The following is an 18,239-nucleotide window of genomic DNA, read 5'->3' as shown; positions in this document are numbered from 1 at the left end:
CTAAAACAGAAGCTGTGGGAGGGGCCAGGCCGAAGAGAAGATGCAGGAAGACTTCCAGCCGATGCTCCGAAAGCTTCAAGGTGCCAAGAATGGCAACTAGATTCTTAACTTGGAATGTTAATGGTCTAAATTCACCACAAAAACTAAATGTTGGAGATGTAACTGTGATGACGCTACTTATTATCATATATGGTGGACTTGTAAAAAAATCAAATTATTTTGGATAAGAATTTGGTGGGTCATGCAAAATATTTTGAAAAAGAAGTTAAAGTTTACTCCACAATTGTTTTTATTGGGTATAATTTCGGATTGTATGATAATAGAGAGTAAATTGATTTTAAATTTAACATCAGCAGCCAGACTATTGGTAGTGCAATATTGGAAGAAGGAACATTTGCCTACGATAGAAGAATGGATATTAAAAGTTGCAAACTTAGCAGAGATGGCAAAAATTTCAGCATATTTGAAAGACTGTTCACAAGAAAGATACATAGTGGAATGGAGAAGATGGATTGACTACATTCAAAATAAATACCAGACCAAGAAATATCAAACAGTTTTTGAATGAACAGACTGCAAGAATTATATTTATATTTCTTTGTATGTAAAAGGAGAGTTAAGGTCCTAGGGGAGGATGAGAGTTTATGGATAGTTAGCATATGTTTAGCTTATGATTGTTAGATGTTTGTTATACCCTGTATTTTGCTCTGGGAAGTCGGGGGGGGGGGGGTTGGGGGAAGGAGGGGAGATATTTGTTAAAATTATGTAAAACTTTTTCAATAAAAAAAAGAAAAGAAAAAGAAAAGGCTTCTCCTAAGAACTGGTCCTTGGCATTGGCACTGAACTGATATTTTCCAATGATCTTAAGCACAGATGAGGAGATCAGTTCTCACCTTCTGAGACAGCTTCTCCTCTTCCAGCTTGGCAGACAACATATGAGAAAGGGATTGCCGGCACTCCTTGTTGAAAATATCATTCATCAGAGGGGAACATTCTGAGAGCACTTTCAGGCATAGAGAAATCCGATCCACATCATCATCTGTGATTGGCTTCTTGGGGAGAGATGACTTGCCCAAATGGAGGATACTGGCCATAAGCAGCATTGCCTCAGCGACGAAAGACTAATATGGAAGCAAGAGAGATGATAATAAAACAACTTACATTTCTTTTAATCCCATGCATTCCACTATTTTCTTCTTCAAAATGACATGTAAGACTGAATTAAGACCTAAAAAAGTAGCAATTAAAAGACACAGGCTACTTCATGCTAAATGTGTCCAAGTAGCGCCGAAGAAAAACCATAATGGAGCCTTTCCTCTTTAGGGAAGATGGTTTGGCAAGCAATTTCCAATCATCACAGTTTAAAAAGTCATCCAGGGTTTAAATTGTGGTTTGTGGTAACACCTTCTCTTTCTCTCTCTAAATTAAATATATAGATAAGACAGTTTTACAGTGTATGGTCTCCCTTGATTTATTTCAAGTACTCTAAGACACCATAAACCAAGCTGCTGCCTTGGGAAACCTGTGCAATAGTAATATATTATCCTGACAGCAAACAGTTTACTCAATTGTATCTCCATTTGAGCCTGCAAGAACTATAAGCAAATTGAGTATACAGCTATTGCCTAAAAATTGAAATGTAATGATACAAAACCCTCTATGAAAAATCACTTACATTTTGTTTCTTCTTTTCTTGAACCAGAGTCACATAACGTAGAGCAATTTTGGTCAGAGTTGTTGCAAGGGAAGCTGCAACAAAGAAATCACCATCCAACAAAAAGCCTCTCAGTGGAGGTCTACAAAGAAAAAGTAAAATTAACGTTCAGAAAAAGAGCAACTGGCAATCCCATGCATTCTGAGTTTAGCTGTATGAAGGAGTTTGTATTCGTTAACAGTATTCTACTGGGTTTTTAAACGATATATTGCAACTATGATAAAATTATTTTCATGTTGTAACAAAACTTTCCCCAGATAGGATCCAGACATATGATGAATACAGGAGCTTGAGTTTCAAATGTCTTTGGGAACTCTGATCTGTTAGGGTAGCTAACTCTAGATAACCACTGATAACTATTACCAACCTAATACTGGCTGGTAAGAAGCACATACTTTACATGAATAAGGCATTCATCTTAGCAATAAGTACCAAAGAATTACAAGAACAGAAATTCACAAGGGGTGAGTGACAAAGTCAATTACTTGTTCCATCTCCCTCCAAAAGTGGGTAAGAACAGGGCAGAAATTTTGGTATTTGTAGCAAGATTCCAAATTCCAGAACGCATCCAAGAATCCACCAAAGAAAGAGGTTAAATTTCACAATATTTTAAGAGTCTAATTCTAGTACAAGAATATTAAAATGGATGAGAAAAGTCTGCTGCCATGAAAATGAATTTCATTTTGTCAGGTACAAGAAACAAAGAGCCAGGATAGAATTCAAAAGCACTGTGAATTTATTCCAAACTACTCAATGCAAATTGGTGCCAGGTAACAGCCAACAGACTTCAATGGGTGGGGGGGGGGGAGGCTGGACTTAGGTAACTTTAGATGAATAGGAACTCCAGAGTGATGATGCATTTGTCCTCAGGCTCAGCCTCATCATCTCCTACATTATTTTTGTACAATGCTTACTAAATAATCAGTTATGCCCAAAAATAGTTAAAAAAACCTGTTGCAATCTTTTCAAATAACTATTTATTTATTATTTATTTATTATTTTATTATTTCAACTTTTATACCGCCCTTCTCCCGAAGGACTCAGGGCAGTTTACAGCCAAGTAAAAAACAACGATACAAAAGTTAGAACAATTTTTAAAAAAACTAATTTTAAATTGGCCGAACTGTAAAAATTTGCTAAATCCCATTAAAAACTATTTAAAACTATTTAAAACTATTAGGCTAATCCTGCTCGATGAAATAAAACTATTATAATAACTATTATAATAACTATTATAATATAACTATTATAATAAATGATTGTAGTTACATTCTGTACTCCAGACCAGAAATAAAAAAATATTAAGTACAATACAGATATTATGAAAGATAAAATAAGAAATCACATTAAGCGACATTAAGTGCAAAAATAAGAAAAAACATTACATATGTATGTTTAAATATAAACCATTCGAAGAACAGCAAAAACTTAATTACCTCTCTTCTTCCTTTTTGGCAGGTCTGGAGCTACTAAGGGCACTCTGGGTCGCATAAGTTCCCATTTCAGTGACCAGCTTCTGGGCAGGGCCCACAGTGATTTCCTCCTCAGGTTTTAGCTCACCAGCTTCTTTCTTGATTTCAGATTCTACTATTGGAATCTGAATGTAAAAAAGCAGCAGCAGTAAAGTTGTTAAAAACACAAACTTGTTCTCTTCTTTTCTTTCATTCCTTGTCTTTGCAAGCTTAATATTCTTGAAGCTGCTCAATCTGAATTTACTAGACTTTCCATTGTGGTTCCAATATATACTAAGAAACATGCTTAGAGATGCGCTTGTTCTCTGTGGATGCTAGAGCTTGCGAAGTTAATCTTTTTCCTAGTGGGTTTGTACCCATAAGAGGGGAAAAAGGAGTCCATGAAAAGCACTTTAACTTGGATAAACAAAGCTACAGGCAAGCTTCGTGCTCTAGGACTTTTTTTTTTAGGAAAACTGCCCCATAGGCTTTGAAAATATGAGAAGTTCCCTTACACCAGGGTGTATGTTCCTGTGAGGATGACTCAGGGTGTCCCTAATCCATATACTTCCTTTTTGTTCTCTCTATAGGGAATTTTAGATTTCATATATCCATCTGATATTTTAAAAAATTCCCTGGTAGAGAATAAAACTTTTGTTTGCTTCTTTTGTTTGAGTAAGATCCAGATTGCTCAGTTTTGTTCTTTCAAATGTACCATCCGTCTGTTCTTATGATAAGGAGACAAAACATAAATATCTGTGTGTGTGTGTGTGTGTGTGTGTGTGTGTTGTTTATATTTGAATTCTGTTTGTAACAAAGATGATTTCAAACAGTAAGGTAAATACATTACAATCAAAAGATGGGAAAATAAAATATGTTATAAGGTTAGGAAATCTGATTACTAATAATCTTATTACTGCCGTATACATTACCATATTTTTTGGAGTATAAGACACACCATTTCCCCCCCAAAAGAGGGTGAAAATTTAGGTGTGTCTTATACACTGAATGTAGCCCCGTCCAGCCTCTGAAATGGAGGTTTCAGAGGCAAAAAACAAAAAACAAAAAAAAACAAAGCACAGAACTCACAGCCAACGAACCTGTTGCTAAAGTTCACCTCTGGGAACAGCTGATTGAGGGATTCCGGGAGGCCGATCCACCCCCGATCAGTTTTTTTCTTATTTTCGTCCCCAAAAACTTAAGGTGTGTCTTATACTCCGGTGAGTCTTACAGTCCGAAAAATATGGTATGTATGTTGCAATGACAAATGGTTGTAAATTCTACCTTGGGTTCAAATGAGCAAGTTTGTGGTAGTCATGGGGACTGGTGGTTATTAGCCTTCATGGCAGTGAAGACCATCTGCTGAAAAACTAGTGAGCTTCCTTGTGCAGTTGTTTGGCCACTGTAAGAATAGACTGCTGGAGTGGTTAGGGCAGGGATCCAATCTAACAGAGTATTGCTTATTTTCCTATTAGTACTCATTAGATCGCAATATTTGTAGAGTTGTGTAAATTTATTTTATTTAAAGTAAAGGCATCTCTTCATTATTACACAAAACTCTTTGGTCAAAAGATTTTGGGAGCTGGAAGACAATTTGGATATGATCTTGGATCTCATTAGAATTTTCTGTACCATCTGTTAAATCTACAAATCCAACATTATCTGAGCTGCTTTGCAAATGTGCTGTTGGAAGTCTCATAATCGTCTTCGCTCTATGTTTCCCCAATACCGCTTTCAAGGATTTCCGATTAAAACGAGGGCAGAAAAGAATTATTTCCACTGGGAGTTGAAGGTTGGCAGATACAATCCATTATCTCAAATGCCTTCCCAGTTAATCAATCCTTTTTATAAGAAGGTCCCTATTAATTAGATTTCTGTCAAAAGATTGCTATTAGTTTCCTTGCCCATCAATGAGATGCTCAATTACTTCAGTGTAATGAAACTCTGTTCAGTTACTCTATTAGAAATTGTGGATACGATCACATTGCTTTTCATTTAAAGAATTCCTAAATGCATCCTTAAGAAACGAAGAACCAGCTTCAAGATTCTATAGAATTTTTCAAAGACTATGATTTTCCTCTGAAATACTGTACATCAACTTAGAAAAATATTTCCAATTAACGAAAGTGCAAACACATACCTCTCCCAATGATCTACGGACCTCTGTCATTACACTTTGTATATCTTCCTTTGTGCTGCAGTATTCGCCAAGGATCCAGAGTGCTCCGCGATAAATTCTGTAAAACAAAGCAAAGCAAAATAAACCACAATTGAGACCAAAATTTTTGTTGCTAAGCAAGACAGTTAAGTGAGTTTTGCCCCATTTTATAACCTTCTTGCCACAGTTGTTAAGTGAATCACTGCAATTGTTAAGTTAGTAATATTAAGTGAATCTAGCTTTCCCATTGATTTTGCTTGTCAGAAGGCTGCAAAAGGCGATCACATGACCCCAGGACATTGCAACCGTCATAAATACATGCCAGTTACCAAGCATCCAAATTTCGATCGCGTGACTGTGGGGAATGCTGCATTGATCATGTGAAAAATGCCCATGTCACTTTTTTCAGTGCCCTTGTAACTTCAAAAAGTCCCTAAAGGAATGGCTGTATGTCAAAGACTGCCTATAATCAGCCAGGTTATTTATGATAATAATTTGATTTTGCAAAGGATCACATGGAATCACCACTTATCCCAGATCAAAAATAAATAAATCATAACTTAAAGCTGGTGTAATTTCCTTCCAAGAAATACACTTTCCTACTCCACTGATTACCAAGAGAGTGAGTCAATTATGCATACAAAAGCAGAAGAGCAGCAAAATAACTCTTCTTCTCTATTTCTCCCTGTCACCAGTAGAAACATCTTTCCAGCAATCCAATGAGTTATGTGAATGTCACAGATGCAGGCTTGGGTCTAAGTAAAGGAAAAGAAAGCACAGCAAAGAGAGGGCTGCCAGTGCAGGGACAATTTGTTAGATAGGAGAGAAAATGTCACAGGAATGAACTTTCTGCAACTAACCAAAAAATTAACTGATAGCAAAGTCCTACACCTATCTAAGTATTCTGACAAATTCACTGACACATACTCTCAGTATATACAATTGCAGCCTTGAGGGACCTTTAATACAAATTGTTGCTTATTAACTATGCTGCATACTCTTCCTGAAACAGAATATATAAATATATATTATTTGAAAAATAACCCAGGATTCCTGGATTTCACTAATACAATTTTTTTTAAAAATGACTTTCTAAAATTGTGTGGGCTAGAAAAGGGGCAATTTATATAGATGAATGAAAATTAAAAATCCCTGAATGTTAAATCTATACATATTTTACTCAGAAATGGTCACTTCTACTTCAGATTGCTTTAAGTATTTAATGCAATTCTATGATAAAGTGATGTAACAAAGGCTACAATCCTGTAAATACAACCAACTAAACACAGTAGTTTCAGTAGGCATTAGAGAACTGCAATGCAGGCTTTTTAAAGGATGAGATTTAGATCTGGCAAGTTTTATGTATACATCAAAATGGAATTTTGAATGCATTCAGAGACAAAGAAATCATCAGCAATAAAATAATTCCTACTGCAAAGAAGTCATTTGTATATGGATTATTTCAGTGGTGCTGACTGTATTATAAACTCCAAGTCTTAAAAGTAATTCACGATGAAATTCAGGTAGTGAATTTTCAAGGCAGATCTTAAACTTACTTGACAGACTTAATCGCATGGAAGACTTCCAACATTTTCTCTACAATTAGCAGCCTGAGATTATCAAAACGCTGAATGGCTTCACGCACAAACTCCAATACATCTGCAGCTGCCGCTTCATTGTAATCACTTAAAAACTCCATCAACTAGAAGAGTAAGAATGAACATACAAAATTTGAACAAACCACTGTACCGCTATCTAATACCAGATAATGGTACCTGACTTAATTTTTGGCAAATACAAGGTTAAGAATGGGAATGACTGCCAGTTTAAAAGCATTTATGTTCAACTGTTTTTGACATGATAATTTACATTGACAAAAGGCATTTGGGTGCAACTTATTAGCACCATACTACATTCCACTAATAAATTAGGGATATCTTAACATGTAGATCAGGAATGCTGAATGGATGGCCTTTAGCTTAGTAAAAGATGTGTTATCTAAATGATAATAGCTGTGGCACAGTTCACTTTTTAATCAATATAACATATGTGAAATAGATTTGTCTGGAATGTAGGTCATGACCCAGTAAAGCTAAATTATGAACACTTAAATGAAAGTGACATATCTCTGTAAACAGAAAATTCTTAATAAATTCTATAAAAAGAAATGGTGTGTGTGTGTGTGTGTGTGTGTGTGTGTGTGCGAGAGAGAGAGAGAGAGAGAGAGAGAGAGAGAGGGAGAGAGGGAGGGAGGGAGGGAGGGAGGGAGAGAGAACAGCTTCGCCAATAGGCTGACCTATAAACTATTCAATCCCATTTTAATCTACTCCAGATACTCCAGTTGGAAAATAGATTGATCCTAGCATGAATCCAGCAAACTGGTTGTTAACAACATTGTAACCTCGGTTCTTCAAAATCCAGCTCAGAAAAATGAATACAAAATTTTCCTAATCTGAAAGTAAATGGGAATGGAATAAACGTTAAGACTGAGTTGGAAGTAACTCTGGACCCAGAACCTAGATTACCTGCTTTTGGATCAACTTTTTGACTAAATCAGGCTAAAGTCAAAAGGTCATTGTTCACCACTATTTTCAATGAAATGAAAAGGTATGTTAAAAATAATCTACAAATTAAACTAAACCAATCCTGGGGCTCAATGCATCAAGCACCAGGCATTGGGTAGGGACTATTCATTATTTCTCAAATAAAGAAATACTATTTAAATTAGAAATATCTCAAAGATAAACAGCTAATTAAGGAAGTATAGGAAAACTGAATTAGGGATGAATAATGATTTTGTCTAAAGTTAAGCTGATAACAGCATAAGTTAACAAGTATTGCAGAGCAATGAAAACAAAGCTGATTTACATACCACAGGAATGACGTTGGCAGCCATGTCTGGGAACCGAACACTACAAGAATGTAAAGTCCGAACAAGCAACTGTCTGTATTTATCAGTGTCTTCGTGCTCAGTCACATTATTTGTTTTAATGACTTCTTTCTTCAAAACAATCACCAACTAGCAACAAAACAATACTATTAACTGTGTAATATATAATTTTGCACCATGTTAATTTTACATTAAAATAAGAATCTATATATTTCCAAATAAATTGATAGAGTAGCATTTATTTTACCTCTTCTACATTTCTGGAAGATACAAGATCAAGAGCCAACTGCAATGTCTTCTTGCGAACTTCCAAATCAGGAGTACTCAAAACTCTCAGTATGTCCATAACCAAATCCTGAAATAAAGCATATTTCATTTATAGGCATTCATTAACCATCCTGGGAAAATTCAGTTAAATTCTGTATAGAATTATGTAATTATTAAAAACAGTAATTTAAGATCAGAGATGTATGTTTGAAAAGTTGTAAAATTCATTCTTGACCTGTTTAATAATCAAGGTGCTTCTATTTCAGCAACTATTCTCTTCATTTTTGCAAGACCAGACTGGTATTAGGAACCCCTAAAGCAGAGATGTCCAACCTTGGCAACTTTAAGACCTGTGGACTTCAACTCCCACGCTGGCTGGGGAATTCTAGGGGTTGAAGTCCACAAATCTTAAAGTTGCCAAGGTTGGAAAGCCCTGTCCTAAAAAGTGAAAGCTAAGAAGTTGCCTTGAATGGTTTCTACACCAGGTCACCATGATGCAAAAATAACAACAACAACAAAAACAATGACATCATGACTTACATCTCATATTGTTACCTATTTCAAATTCTGACTCAAATATGTTAAGTCGTGATATCCGAGTCCCAATGTTATGATGGAAATTTTGTCCTTTGCCCTCCTTTGAAGATTCCCATAGTGGTGTGGAATTTTGAGCAAAAAAAAGCATAATTAGAAATGCAGTTCCTTTGTTCTCTTACCAAGGAAGCTTTTTTTTATTCAAAGCCAAAAATAAAAGTCCATTTCAGCTTCACTATATTCATTAACTCCATCCCTTCCAACATTTCTTCACAATAGACTATTAGCATTTTATTTAATTACTTTAAATTTAGGGGAACAAGTGTAGTTTGCATTGTACTTACTTGCAGTACTCTTTCATGGGAAGGGTGATCCTTGAGTTCAATCAAGCGATCCAGGACAATCAGCTTCACATTGTTGTCACTTTCTTTAATAATCAGGTCAATATAGCACTGAGCTGCTGCCTTAAATTACAAGACAGAATTAAGGTATTTAAAGCACTATTCTTTTGTGATACAGAAAAAAAAGTAAAAAAATAAATCAATAAAATACAATCATTTAAGCAATTACAACAATTTGCAAAAGTGGAAAAATTAGGAAGTCTATATTATATTTGTGTACATTTAAGCGCACTTTTGCAGAAATAATCCAACTTGCAAAAGTGGAAAAACCAGGAAGTCCTATAACATTTGTGAAGATTTTAAACCCAGTTGCATGTGCAAGGTTACCTGAAAGATTGGAAATAACGTGTTATGTTTCAAATATCTCTTTCTCTTAGATAAGTCATTTTAGTGGTTCAAAAAACGGAAAATCTCTAATAGTTGACCATCTCTTGTGATACATTTCTCTTTACTATAGATGAATGTAACCAGAAGACAAATTACAGATTCAAACACAAATTGCAGTGCATCCACATCTGAGTGGTTATGTAAAATATTCCATTTAGCATTGGTTTTGATGAGTATATGATAGTATAGTCAACAATTAACAAAGCTGCATATTTACCAAAAACTACTGCAACTAAGAACTAAATGAACCACACAGCTTGAAAATCAACAATTACAGGGCCGTGGTGGCTCAGGCTGTAAGATAGCCTGTTATTAAAAACACAGCAGCCTGCAATTACTGCAGGCTCGAATCCCACCAGGCCCAAGGTTGACTCAGCCTTCCATCCTTTATAAGGTAGGTAAAATGAAGACCCAGATTGTTGGGGGGGCAATAAGTTGACTTTGAAAATATACAAATAGAATGAGACTATTGCCTCACACACTGTAAGCCGCCCTGAGTCTTCGGAGAAGGGCGGGATATAAATGTAAATTTAAAAAAAATTGATGCTTTGGATTTTTTGAGTTCTCCTTTACATTTGTCATTTTTTTTCCTGAAAAGTTTGGTTTTGATTCGGTGAGAATTTCTCACACAGTTTTTCAGTTTCATGCACAAGCCAAACAGTTCTACAAAGTAACCAGATTTCCCATTCTCCTGGCCCACAACATTCTTCAAACCTGACTGACAAGCATTGTTGATCTGCATGAAGATTGCCTGGTCTCTAACTATACAGTATTTGCACACTTTAGTTAGAGACAATGCACTGCGGTACCTTGACTGCAGTTGGAGCACTGGAAAGAGTGACTAATGTTCCTGCTGCTTCATATTTTACTGCAGGGCTCGATGATTGTAGTAGATTGTAGATACAGCGAATAAATCGAGCTCTTTCTGATGGATTAGCATGACAAACCTAAATTTGGAAATGAGACAGAAACATTATTTAGCAGAGTATTTTTTTAAAAGAAAAATCAACTGCTTAATTGCTTTATAACCACATTAGAATGGAAACCATCATCAGACTATCTCAAAGTACTCTGTATTTAAAAAAATACAACTACAAATGTAGTAAACCTCAAGCAGTACTTCACTTCACAGCTTCCTATTCTTTTGGCAACCCAAACCCCAATTGTGAATCGTAAGAATTAAAAAAACCTTAAGCACAATGTATAGACACAAGCTATAGATAGCTTGAGCTATCTACAGTCATAGATGGTAGAAACAGAATTGTCTTCTACTGCTTGATCTAACTCTCTTTCCATCTAACTGTGTATACTATGACTTATGAAATTCTGTCACAATTTCTTCTCACTTTTCAAACTTCAAATTACTAACTGAACTCATGACTGAATCTTATTTCAGTAGCTTGTTCAAAGGTAATTGCTTTCATTGTTAAGGATTACAGAAATTTGTTTTACTGCACCTTATAGATTAGCTCCACAATAACCAGCTGGAGAATATCACCAAATGTCTGGACTTGGTCAATGCAGGTACTCAAGTAATCTAAAGCTCGGTCCTTTAAAAAAAAAAAAACAAGTATGAATTTTTCTATACTGATTTGAATTTTAACTCCACAATATTTCTTACACATAATTATATTTGATATTCCATCGATGAGGGACCTCATAATTACTTTATCAGAATTATTATTTATAGTCTTTCAAATCCACAAAAAATAAAACAGAGATGAAAAGTCAATTTGGGGGGAGGGGTTTGGGCGGAGAATTAGCAGACATGCATCATAGAGCTGGAATTTTCTGGAATTTGTTTTCAGGCTGTGGAAGGATTAGCGTTCAGATTCTCATAGCTTTAGATGATGGATGTGCATAATGAAGCTTAGGCAAGCATGACTTGACATATATCAGTGAAGAAATAAAACGGAAATGTTAGTGTCAAGTTAACAACAATTATTAAATAAAAATCAGAATTAGGTAGGCTATATTTTTACCTGATCTGCATGAATTAGCATCATGAAGGCATTTCTTTTGCAACTTGCATCTTTCTCATTCACCAGAAAATCGTGGATCAGCTCAGGGGCATCAGGTATAAGATGTTCAAAGTTTCTTTTGGGAAAGAAAGCACCGATAATATTTAGAAGCAAAGAGATTGGATAATACAACATATAGAAACTGCATCCAATTGGGTGGAATGTGGGAGTTAAAGAACAATTCTTCTTTCAAGGTATGTAATTTACATTTCAGCAAGATTTCCCAAACTACTATTGCTGTATTTCCATAAAAGAAAAAATTCACCAATAGTGTGAAACTGTAAAACTGAAATTATATCCATGTTAGCAAACAACTAAAGATTAATAGGAGCTGAAAGTTTGTTTGCCTTCTACTTATTTTTTTTAATGCACTGTTTAACAAGACACTCGCAAGTGTGTAAAAGTGCTTTCTAAGACAATCTAACTACCAGCTGGCAAGAAAAATAATTTCACAAAGATAAATATGGCTTATGGTCTACATTTGGCATGCTAATTTTTTCAATTTCATTTTTCCTAAATTTACATTATTTCACTTGCATCAAAAATAAAATAATCATTTTTCAAAATGATTAAAATTTCAAATCCAAGACAAAAGTTTATACCAGCTTCCAGGCTAATAGACATATACTGCTGATATACAATTTATTTGTTATACATTTTCACCTATAATGTATGATGTATTATATAGAATAATACAACCATATATACAGTATAAAGAAACTACTGTAAATTAAAAAAATGAGACTATTTTAAAGTATGACTACTATAAATCCTTAAATGTTAGTATTTTCATTGTGCCTATGAATTTCAGGAGAAATAATACCCTTTTATTTTTATATCTGCAATTTATAATCTCAAACATATGTGTGCTAATGTTATAAATGTGGGTATATATATACTTACACATACACACATATATGTAGTTATACACACACATGTAAGTACTCTGGGGTTTAATCTTTTTTGAGAAATATCAAAACAGATAAATGAATCCGTAATTAAGCCAACAGAATCAATTTCAAGAAATTTAGCTTAACATTTAAGCGTAATATATTTTTTTTTAAATTAAACTTTATTAAACTTTTTTACATTAAAAGCATAAAAAAAGGGGGGGAAAAGGCTTATATCATTTAACAGCTTATTTGTGGTGTTTTTCATCTAATAATAATCCATGCAATAATGACAAACATTAAATTATACATATTTGTATTCTTATTTTATCTATTGATTATGTTTAGTAACTAAATATTCCTATCTCCTTTCCATCCATCCATACCACCGTTCCCATATACCATAAAATACTGATGTCTCCTTATCCTTCAGACTCAAAGTTAGTTTGTTCATTTCTGCGCAATTCATAATCTTTTGTATAATAAGTCTCTCTGTGGGCACACATGGCTGTTTCCAACATTGAGCGAAGGCCATCCTAGCAGTAGTTAATATATGTAGTATTAAATATTTTATACTCTTCACGTATTTTTTTTTAAAGATCCCCAATAAAAAAAGTTCGGGTTCTAGATCCAATTGTTCATTCGTGATTTCTTGTAGCCACTTTTTAATTTTTAACCAATATTTACGTGCTTCGGGGCAAGACCACCACATATGGTAATATGTTCCCTCTTTATTCTTACATTTCCAGCATATGGGAGACATTTTGGGATACTTAAGCGTAATATTTTTTTATATGTAGGCTTTGTGATACCAGTCAATAGTTAGAATTTACCTGTAAATAGTATAAATTGCAAGGACTGCATTTCTGCGCACATAACTATGACGATGTTCCAGACATGCCCGGATAGCTGGCATCAATGGCTCTAGCAGTTCTGGTTCTTTAAGTTTGCAAAGAAAACGGAGAGTGGAGCCTCTGATAAATTCATTTGGATGTTGAAGATCCTAAGACAACAAAATTAACAAAACATATTACAGGATTTATATTTAGTGGTGTCAGCTATCCAATTACTTCTCTGCTTTGAATCCGTTAAATTTGTTAACATCCGTTAAGCATGGCTCTATTCATATTGTTTTGCTTCATAAATTTTAACATGCATTATGTTTTCAAAAAATATGTTAAACACTTAACCTTTTATATATACACACACACACACACACACACATATCAGTGTTTCAGTAAAAAAGAAAGACTCTATCTTCGAGTGAATTAAAAAATGGCATAAAGTGACTGATAAAGTGATAAAACTGGCTGTTTTTAGTAAGATGACATCCTAAATGCATTTTGAAACACAGATCACAAATCATGCAATTCTAAAGATTTGGCATATTAAATGTATATGGCAATTGGTCTTATGCCCAATAAATATCTTTAGAGTTGCTCACTGAAAAAGATAAAATTAATATTAAACCCAATTAAAATATTTACCTTTCTGTAGGCATCACAAACAAGGATCATTTCTTGCAGCAATCTACCATCTGGAGTAGTTTTCGGAACAATCTCCCAAAATACTAAAAGTAGTTTCTTTATGGTGTGGTCTTGGAGTGGCAGCACAAACCGAATAATAGTCATCAGAAGTCCTGGTAACTTTTCACCATTTAAGATCATTATTATCACTTTTTTCAAGGCCTCAGTCTTCAATTTTACGTCTCCTTTTTCTGTTAAATGAAAAAGTTTAAAATAAGCACAACGTATGTTAACAATATATGTTAAAGAAATAACACACACAATGTATGTTATTTTGTGCTGCAAACCACTTCTGTTTGCTTATTTTTACACAGCTTCTTTTGGATATAACTTTGTTATCAACAGCACGTATACTCTGATGAAGGTATAATTCAGTATTTTTCAAATTTGGCAACTTTTAAGGATGTGCGCACTTCAAGTCCCAAAATTTTCCAAGCAGCATACTTAACGTTCCATGTTAGAAAAACACAGCAGATAATTTCTACTTAGTTCATACATCCAGTCACTTCACTTCAAATTATTTTGAGTATGAAGCGTCATAAAAAATCTAGTTTCAGATGCAAAGCAGATGTTTTGAATGCAGAATAGATGGTTGCCTTTGAGAGCCATTTTCAGTGTGCCCATAGCTGTTTCATGCTCAAGGTATTTTCAAAATGCTCAAAACAGCCCATTTCATAATTAATTTTTACGTAAACTTAAGTTTTGAGGGCTGCTCAGTAACCTGTCTCCCTGCCTGTGTCTTTCATTCCAATTATTCAAACAACTGGTGTTTCTAAAAGAACTTTTCCTATCATTGCTCTTAGTTTATTAATCACTTCGGCTATCACTATATATTTTAAACTGTTTATCTTCAGTATCATTGCAACTCTGTAATATTTAAAAGAATTGTAAATTTTGATCGCTTAATTGCAAAATATGCTATTTAAATTTTTGATTTAAATAACCTAAAGCTATAAACAATAGCCTAGAAAATGTTACTTACCCAAATCGTTCTTTAAACTTATTTCAGATGGTGGCTCTGAGTCCATTGGCACTATAATTAACGTGTAACACACATTCTCTGCAGCCGTCATTGTGGTGTTTTTGAAAAAGGCTTTCCTAATGTAAGTTCTTCCAAATAGGTCTCAGTAATTCTAGAAAATAAATCAACAGAGCTAATTATTCATTATGATTCTGCATGCAATTCAATAGAAAATAACAACAAATTCTTCCAATAAAAGTTTGAAGTCTCTAATTTACCAAAGCACACAACACAGAACTATTTAACAATTTTCATAAACAGAAGAACATTAGGGGAAAAACATTAGGGATAATTAATCTCAGGGACATTATACATTTTAAAATAGTCAGTAAACCTTCTTTGGTTAAGACCACACATAGTATAAAAATAAAACTGACCATGTTTCACTAAAATAACTAGGCATGATCTCAAGTTACACACATAAGTACATAAGGTACAAATTGTTTCTACTTTTTCCAAAATCTAACTTAGAATCAAACACATAGAACTGCCAAAACCATTTCTACAATCCCCTGCCTACAGTTTTAAGTATTATTTCAGTGGTTCTTAAATTGTTTGACCCAATTATCCTTTTTTCCTAGCCTCAAATAGTGTCATTATTCCAAAAATAAATCCAAGAATCTGTTGTTTTATACAAGCATCTTGGCAGCAACAGTCCCATACTGGATCCTCAATTCACAAACAAGCGATTGTCCTCTTAACGGTTTAGCCAAACCACTTCAGTGCCTTCCAAACTCATCCTATGAAGATCCAGACATAGATGTAACACAACTATGATGGCAAGACAACATGGGGAACTCTCTGAAACGGCTCCTTCTTCAAAAGACACAGTGCTTAGAACCATAGCTTCAGAGAAGCACTTCATATATTGTTGCTCTTAATGGTTTTACACAATATCACAAAAACCTGTCTGATCTACAGTGGGTTCAAGTACATGTGGAAATTGTACATGCACTAAATCTTTGTTGGTTTATTAGGTGATCATGCTTAAGCATAAAATTCTAAAAAGTTTTTGAATCCAGAAACAATGTACCTGTACAATATAAATAAAACCATAATGGAAGTTTATCCATATTAAATGTAAACAATATTTTGGTGCCTTCAACTAAGACAATTAAGAAATATAATTAGATATATAAATAATATTCAATGGATACAAATTGAAGTTAGTGTTAGATCCTGTCTGGATTGGATGATACCATTCCTCCTGACATTAAGAAATTAATATGTAGTTATCTGAAATTCACACTTAAAAGTCACATTTGGAAAATATGAAGAGAATTTTTGCCTTATCATCTATCATTTTTAAAATATAAAGCTACATTTATTTTATAAAAGGGATTTTGTAGAATCAAAGACTTACCATAATTATGTTCAAATCTGTTATTGTAAAAGGATGGGTCACAAATCCTAACCTGCTTTTAGATCAGTCAAGTTTAATCTTTTCCTTCTAAATCTTTGGGACTCAATCATTGAAAATATTACCTCTAAAGAACATTATGTATCTACTTTGACCCTTGTCAGTATTATGTAACATTCTAACATCGTTTGATTTATTGAAAAATTTCAATAAATTATTGGTGGCTGACTTCAGATTTGAAATTTGTCAATCTTGTAGAAGTTAATACAGCAAAAAGTTTTGAAAAATCCTACAGTGAAAGAAATTTATTCAAATCTGGTCTCATTTATTAGCTATATTATCAATGTTTCTTAATAGATAATCTTTATACAAATATGACTGGATAAAAATATCAATATTTAAACTTATTGATTTTTTCTGTCAGATCCCATACACATTCATATTTTTACTTTCTTTCCCCTTTTTTATCTTTGTCCCTAATCTATTTTTATTTTTTATTTTTATTATTTTAATTCTGCATTTTTTCTGGTCCTGCAATTATATTTATTTAGTAAATGATTTATAAACAAATGAAAAACAAATAGTTCTCAATATCATTATTTGGACCAGTAGTATTAATCAAATATAAACAGAAAAATGGATGAAAGTTCAGATAGTGAGACGTTCCAAATGAATACTATAATTCTTGTGAATATTCAAGAAAAAATAATGTAAATACCGGTACATCTGAAATGCCAGATGGTTTACAATTGTTTGTAAAATGTGATGTCCCCTAAGCTTTAGAAAGTGAATCAAATTTTTGTTATTAAAATTTCCAGATTGAAGGGTTTAAATATTCTTTTCTGGAGAAGCTATGCTGACAACTAAATAAAACAGATGGATTATAAATGTTTCATATGTTTATACATAGAAGAGACAGAGAGAGACACACACAGAGAGAGAATTGAAATATATAACAAATGACCAAGAACGATATGCTATGTTGTTCTGAATGGCTCAATATAAATCTGACTACTGTGAAAATTCCATGAAACACACAAAAAAGATTTGATGCTGGAAAAAATTCAAATTAAAGGGGCCAATAAAATACGATAATAGCTTTCCTACAATTTTGTAACAAGGATGCAGTTAGGTTTTGACCAGCCCATCTAAAAATGGCATAATACAAATTCAACTTAAATATAATACATGTTTGCATCAAACATTTAAGATTCAAGCTGGGTTTGTGGCATGACCCATGTTTTGTCATTTTTTATCATTGTGGTTGGTACCTTCTTTATATAACCAAAAACAATAAACTTCCATAGAAACAATAGGTTTTTTTCAAATTAACCTCTATTCCCAAAGACTAAATGGACATATCTACATAGCTTCCTTTGTGAACTATATGGGAGACATTTGCTATTGCATTCTTCCAGGGTATTTCTTTTCCCCAACATCCCAATACATGCTAGTGGACCTCTGGGCTTTCCTGAAGATTTCCCACCCAAGTACTAACCAGATCTGAGCCTGCTTAAGCTTTCTGAGGTCAGCTAAAAGTAAGCTACATCCTGCTAGCTGGCTGGAAAAGGCAGAACCCCTATTTATGACTTTTAAAGACAGTTAAAAGTTGATAACAT

General features: G+C 33.8%; 1 protein-coding gene across 1 annotated transcript in view; it reads right to left on the bottom strand.

Annotated features, from left to right (window-relative positions):
• The window catches only part of COPB1 (COPI coat complex subunit beta 1), a 30,261-nt gene that overhangs the window by 10,475 nt on the left and 1,547 nt on the right, over positions 1-18,239 (bottom strand). The window contains exons 2-15 of the mRNA XM_058159237.1: positions 15,222-15,372; positions 14,201-14,430; positions 13,547-13,716; positions 11,785-11,899; positions 11,260-11,352; positions 10,612-10,749; positions 9,359-9,478; positions 8,461-8,568; positions 8,196-8,342; positions 6,880-7,025; positions 5,306-5,402; positions 3,151-3,311; positions 1,676-1,796; positions 894-1,121 (exon numbers count right to left, since the gene is read on the bottom strand). Coding sequence (XP_058015220.1) covers positions 894-1,121; positions 1,676-1,796; positions 3,151-3,311; positions 5,306-5,402; positions 6,880-7,025; positions 8,196-8,342; positions 8,461-8,568; positions 9,359-9,478; positions 10,612-10,749; positions 11,260-11,352; positions 11,785-11,899; positions 13,547-13,716; positions 14,201-14,430; positions 15,222-15,312 — 1,965 coding nt within the window. The 5' untranslated portion in view covers positions 15,313-15,372. The remainder of the gene's footprint in view (positions 1-893; positions 1,122-1,675; positions 1,797-3,150; positions 3,312-5,305; positions 5,403-6,879; positions 7,026-8,195; positions 8,343-8,460; positions 8,569-9,358; positions 9,479-10,611; positions 10,750-11,259; positions 11,353-11,784; positions 11,900-13,546; positions 13,717-14,200; positions 14,431-15,221; positions 15,373-18,239) is intronic.

This window comes from Ahaetulla prasina, chromosome 1, assembly GCF_028640845.1.
Source record: "Ahaetulla prasina isolate Xishuangbanna chromosome 1, ASM2864084v1, whole genome shotgun sequence".
Lineage (NCBI taxonomy): Eukaryota > Metazoa > Chordata > Lepidosauria > Squamata > Colubridae > Ahaetulla > Ahaetulla prasina.
Note: the sequence above shows the minus strand (reverse complement) of the source record. Positions and strands in the feature narration are given on the sequence as shown.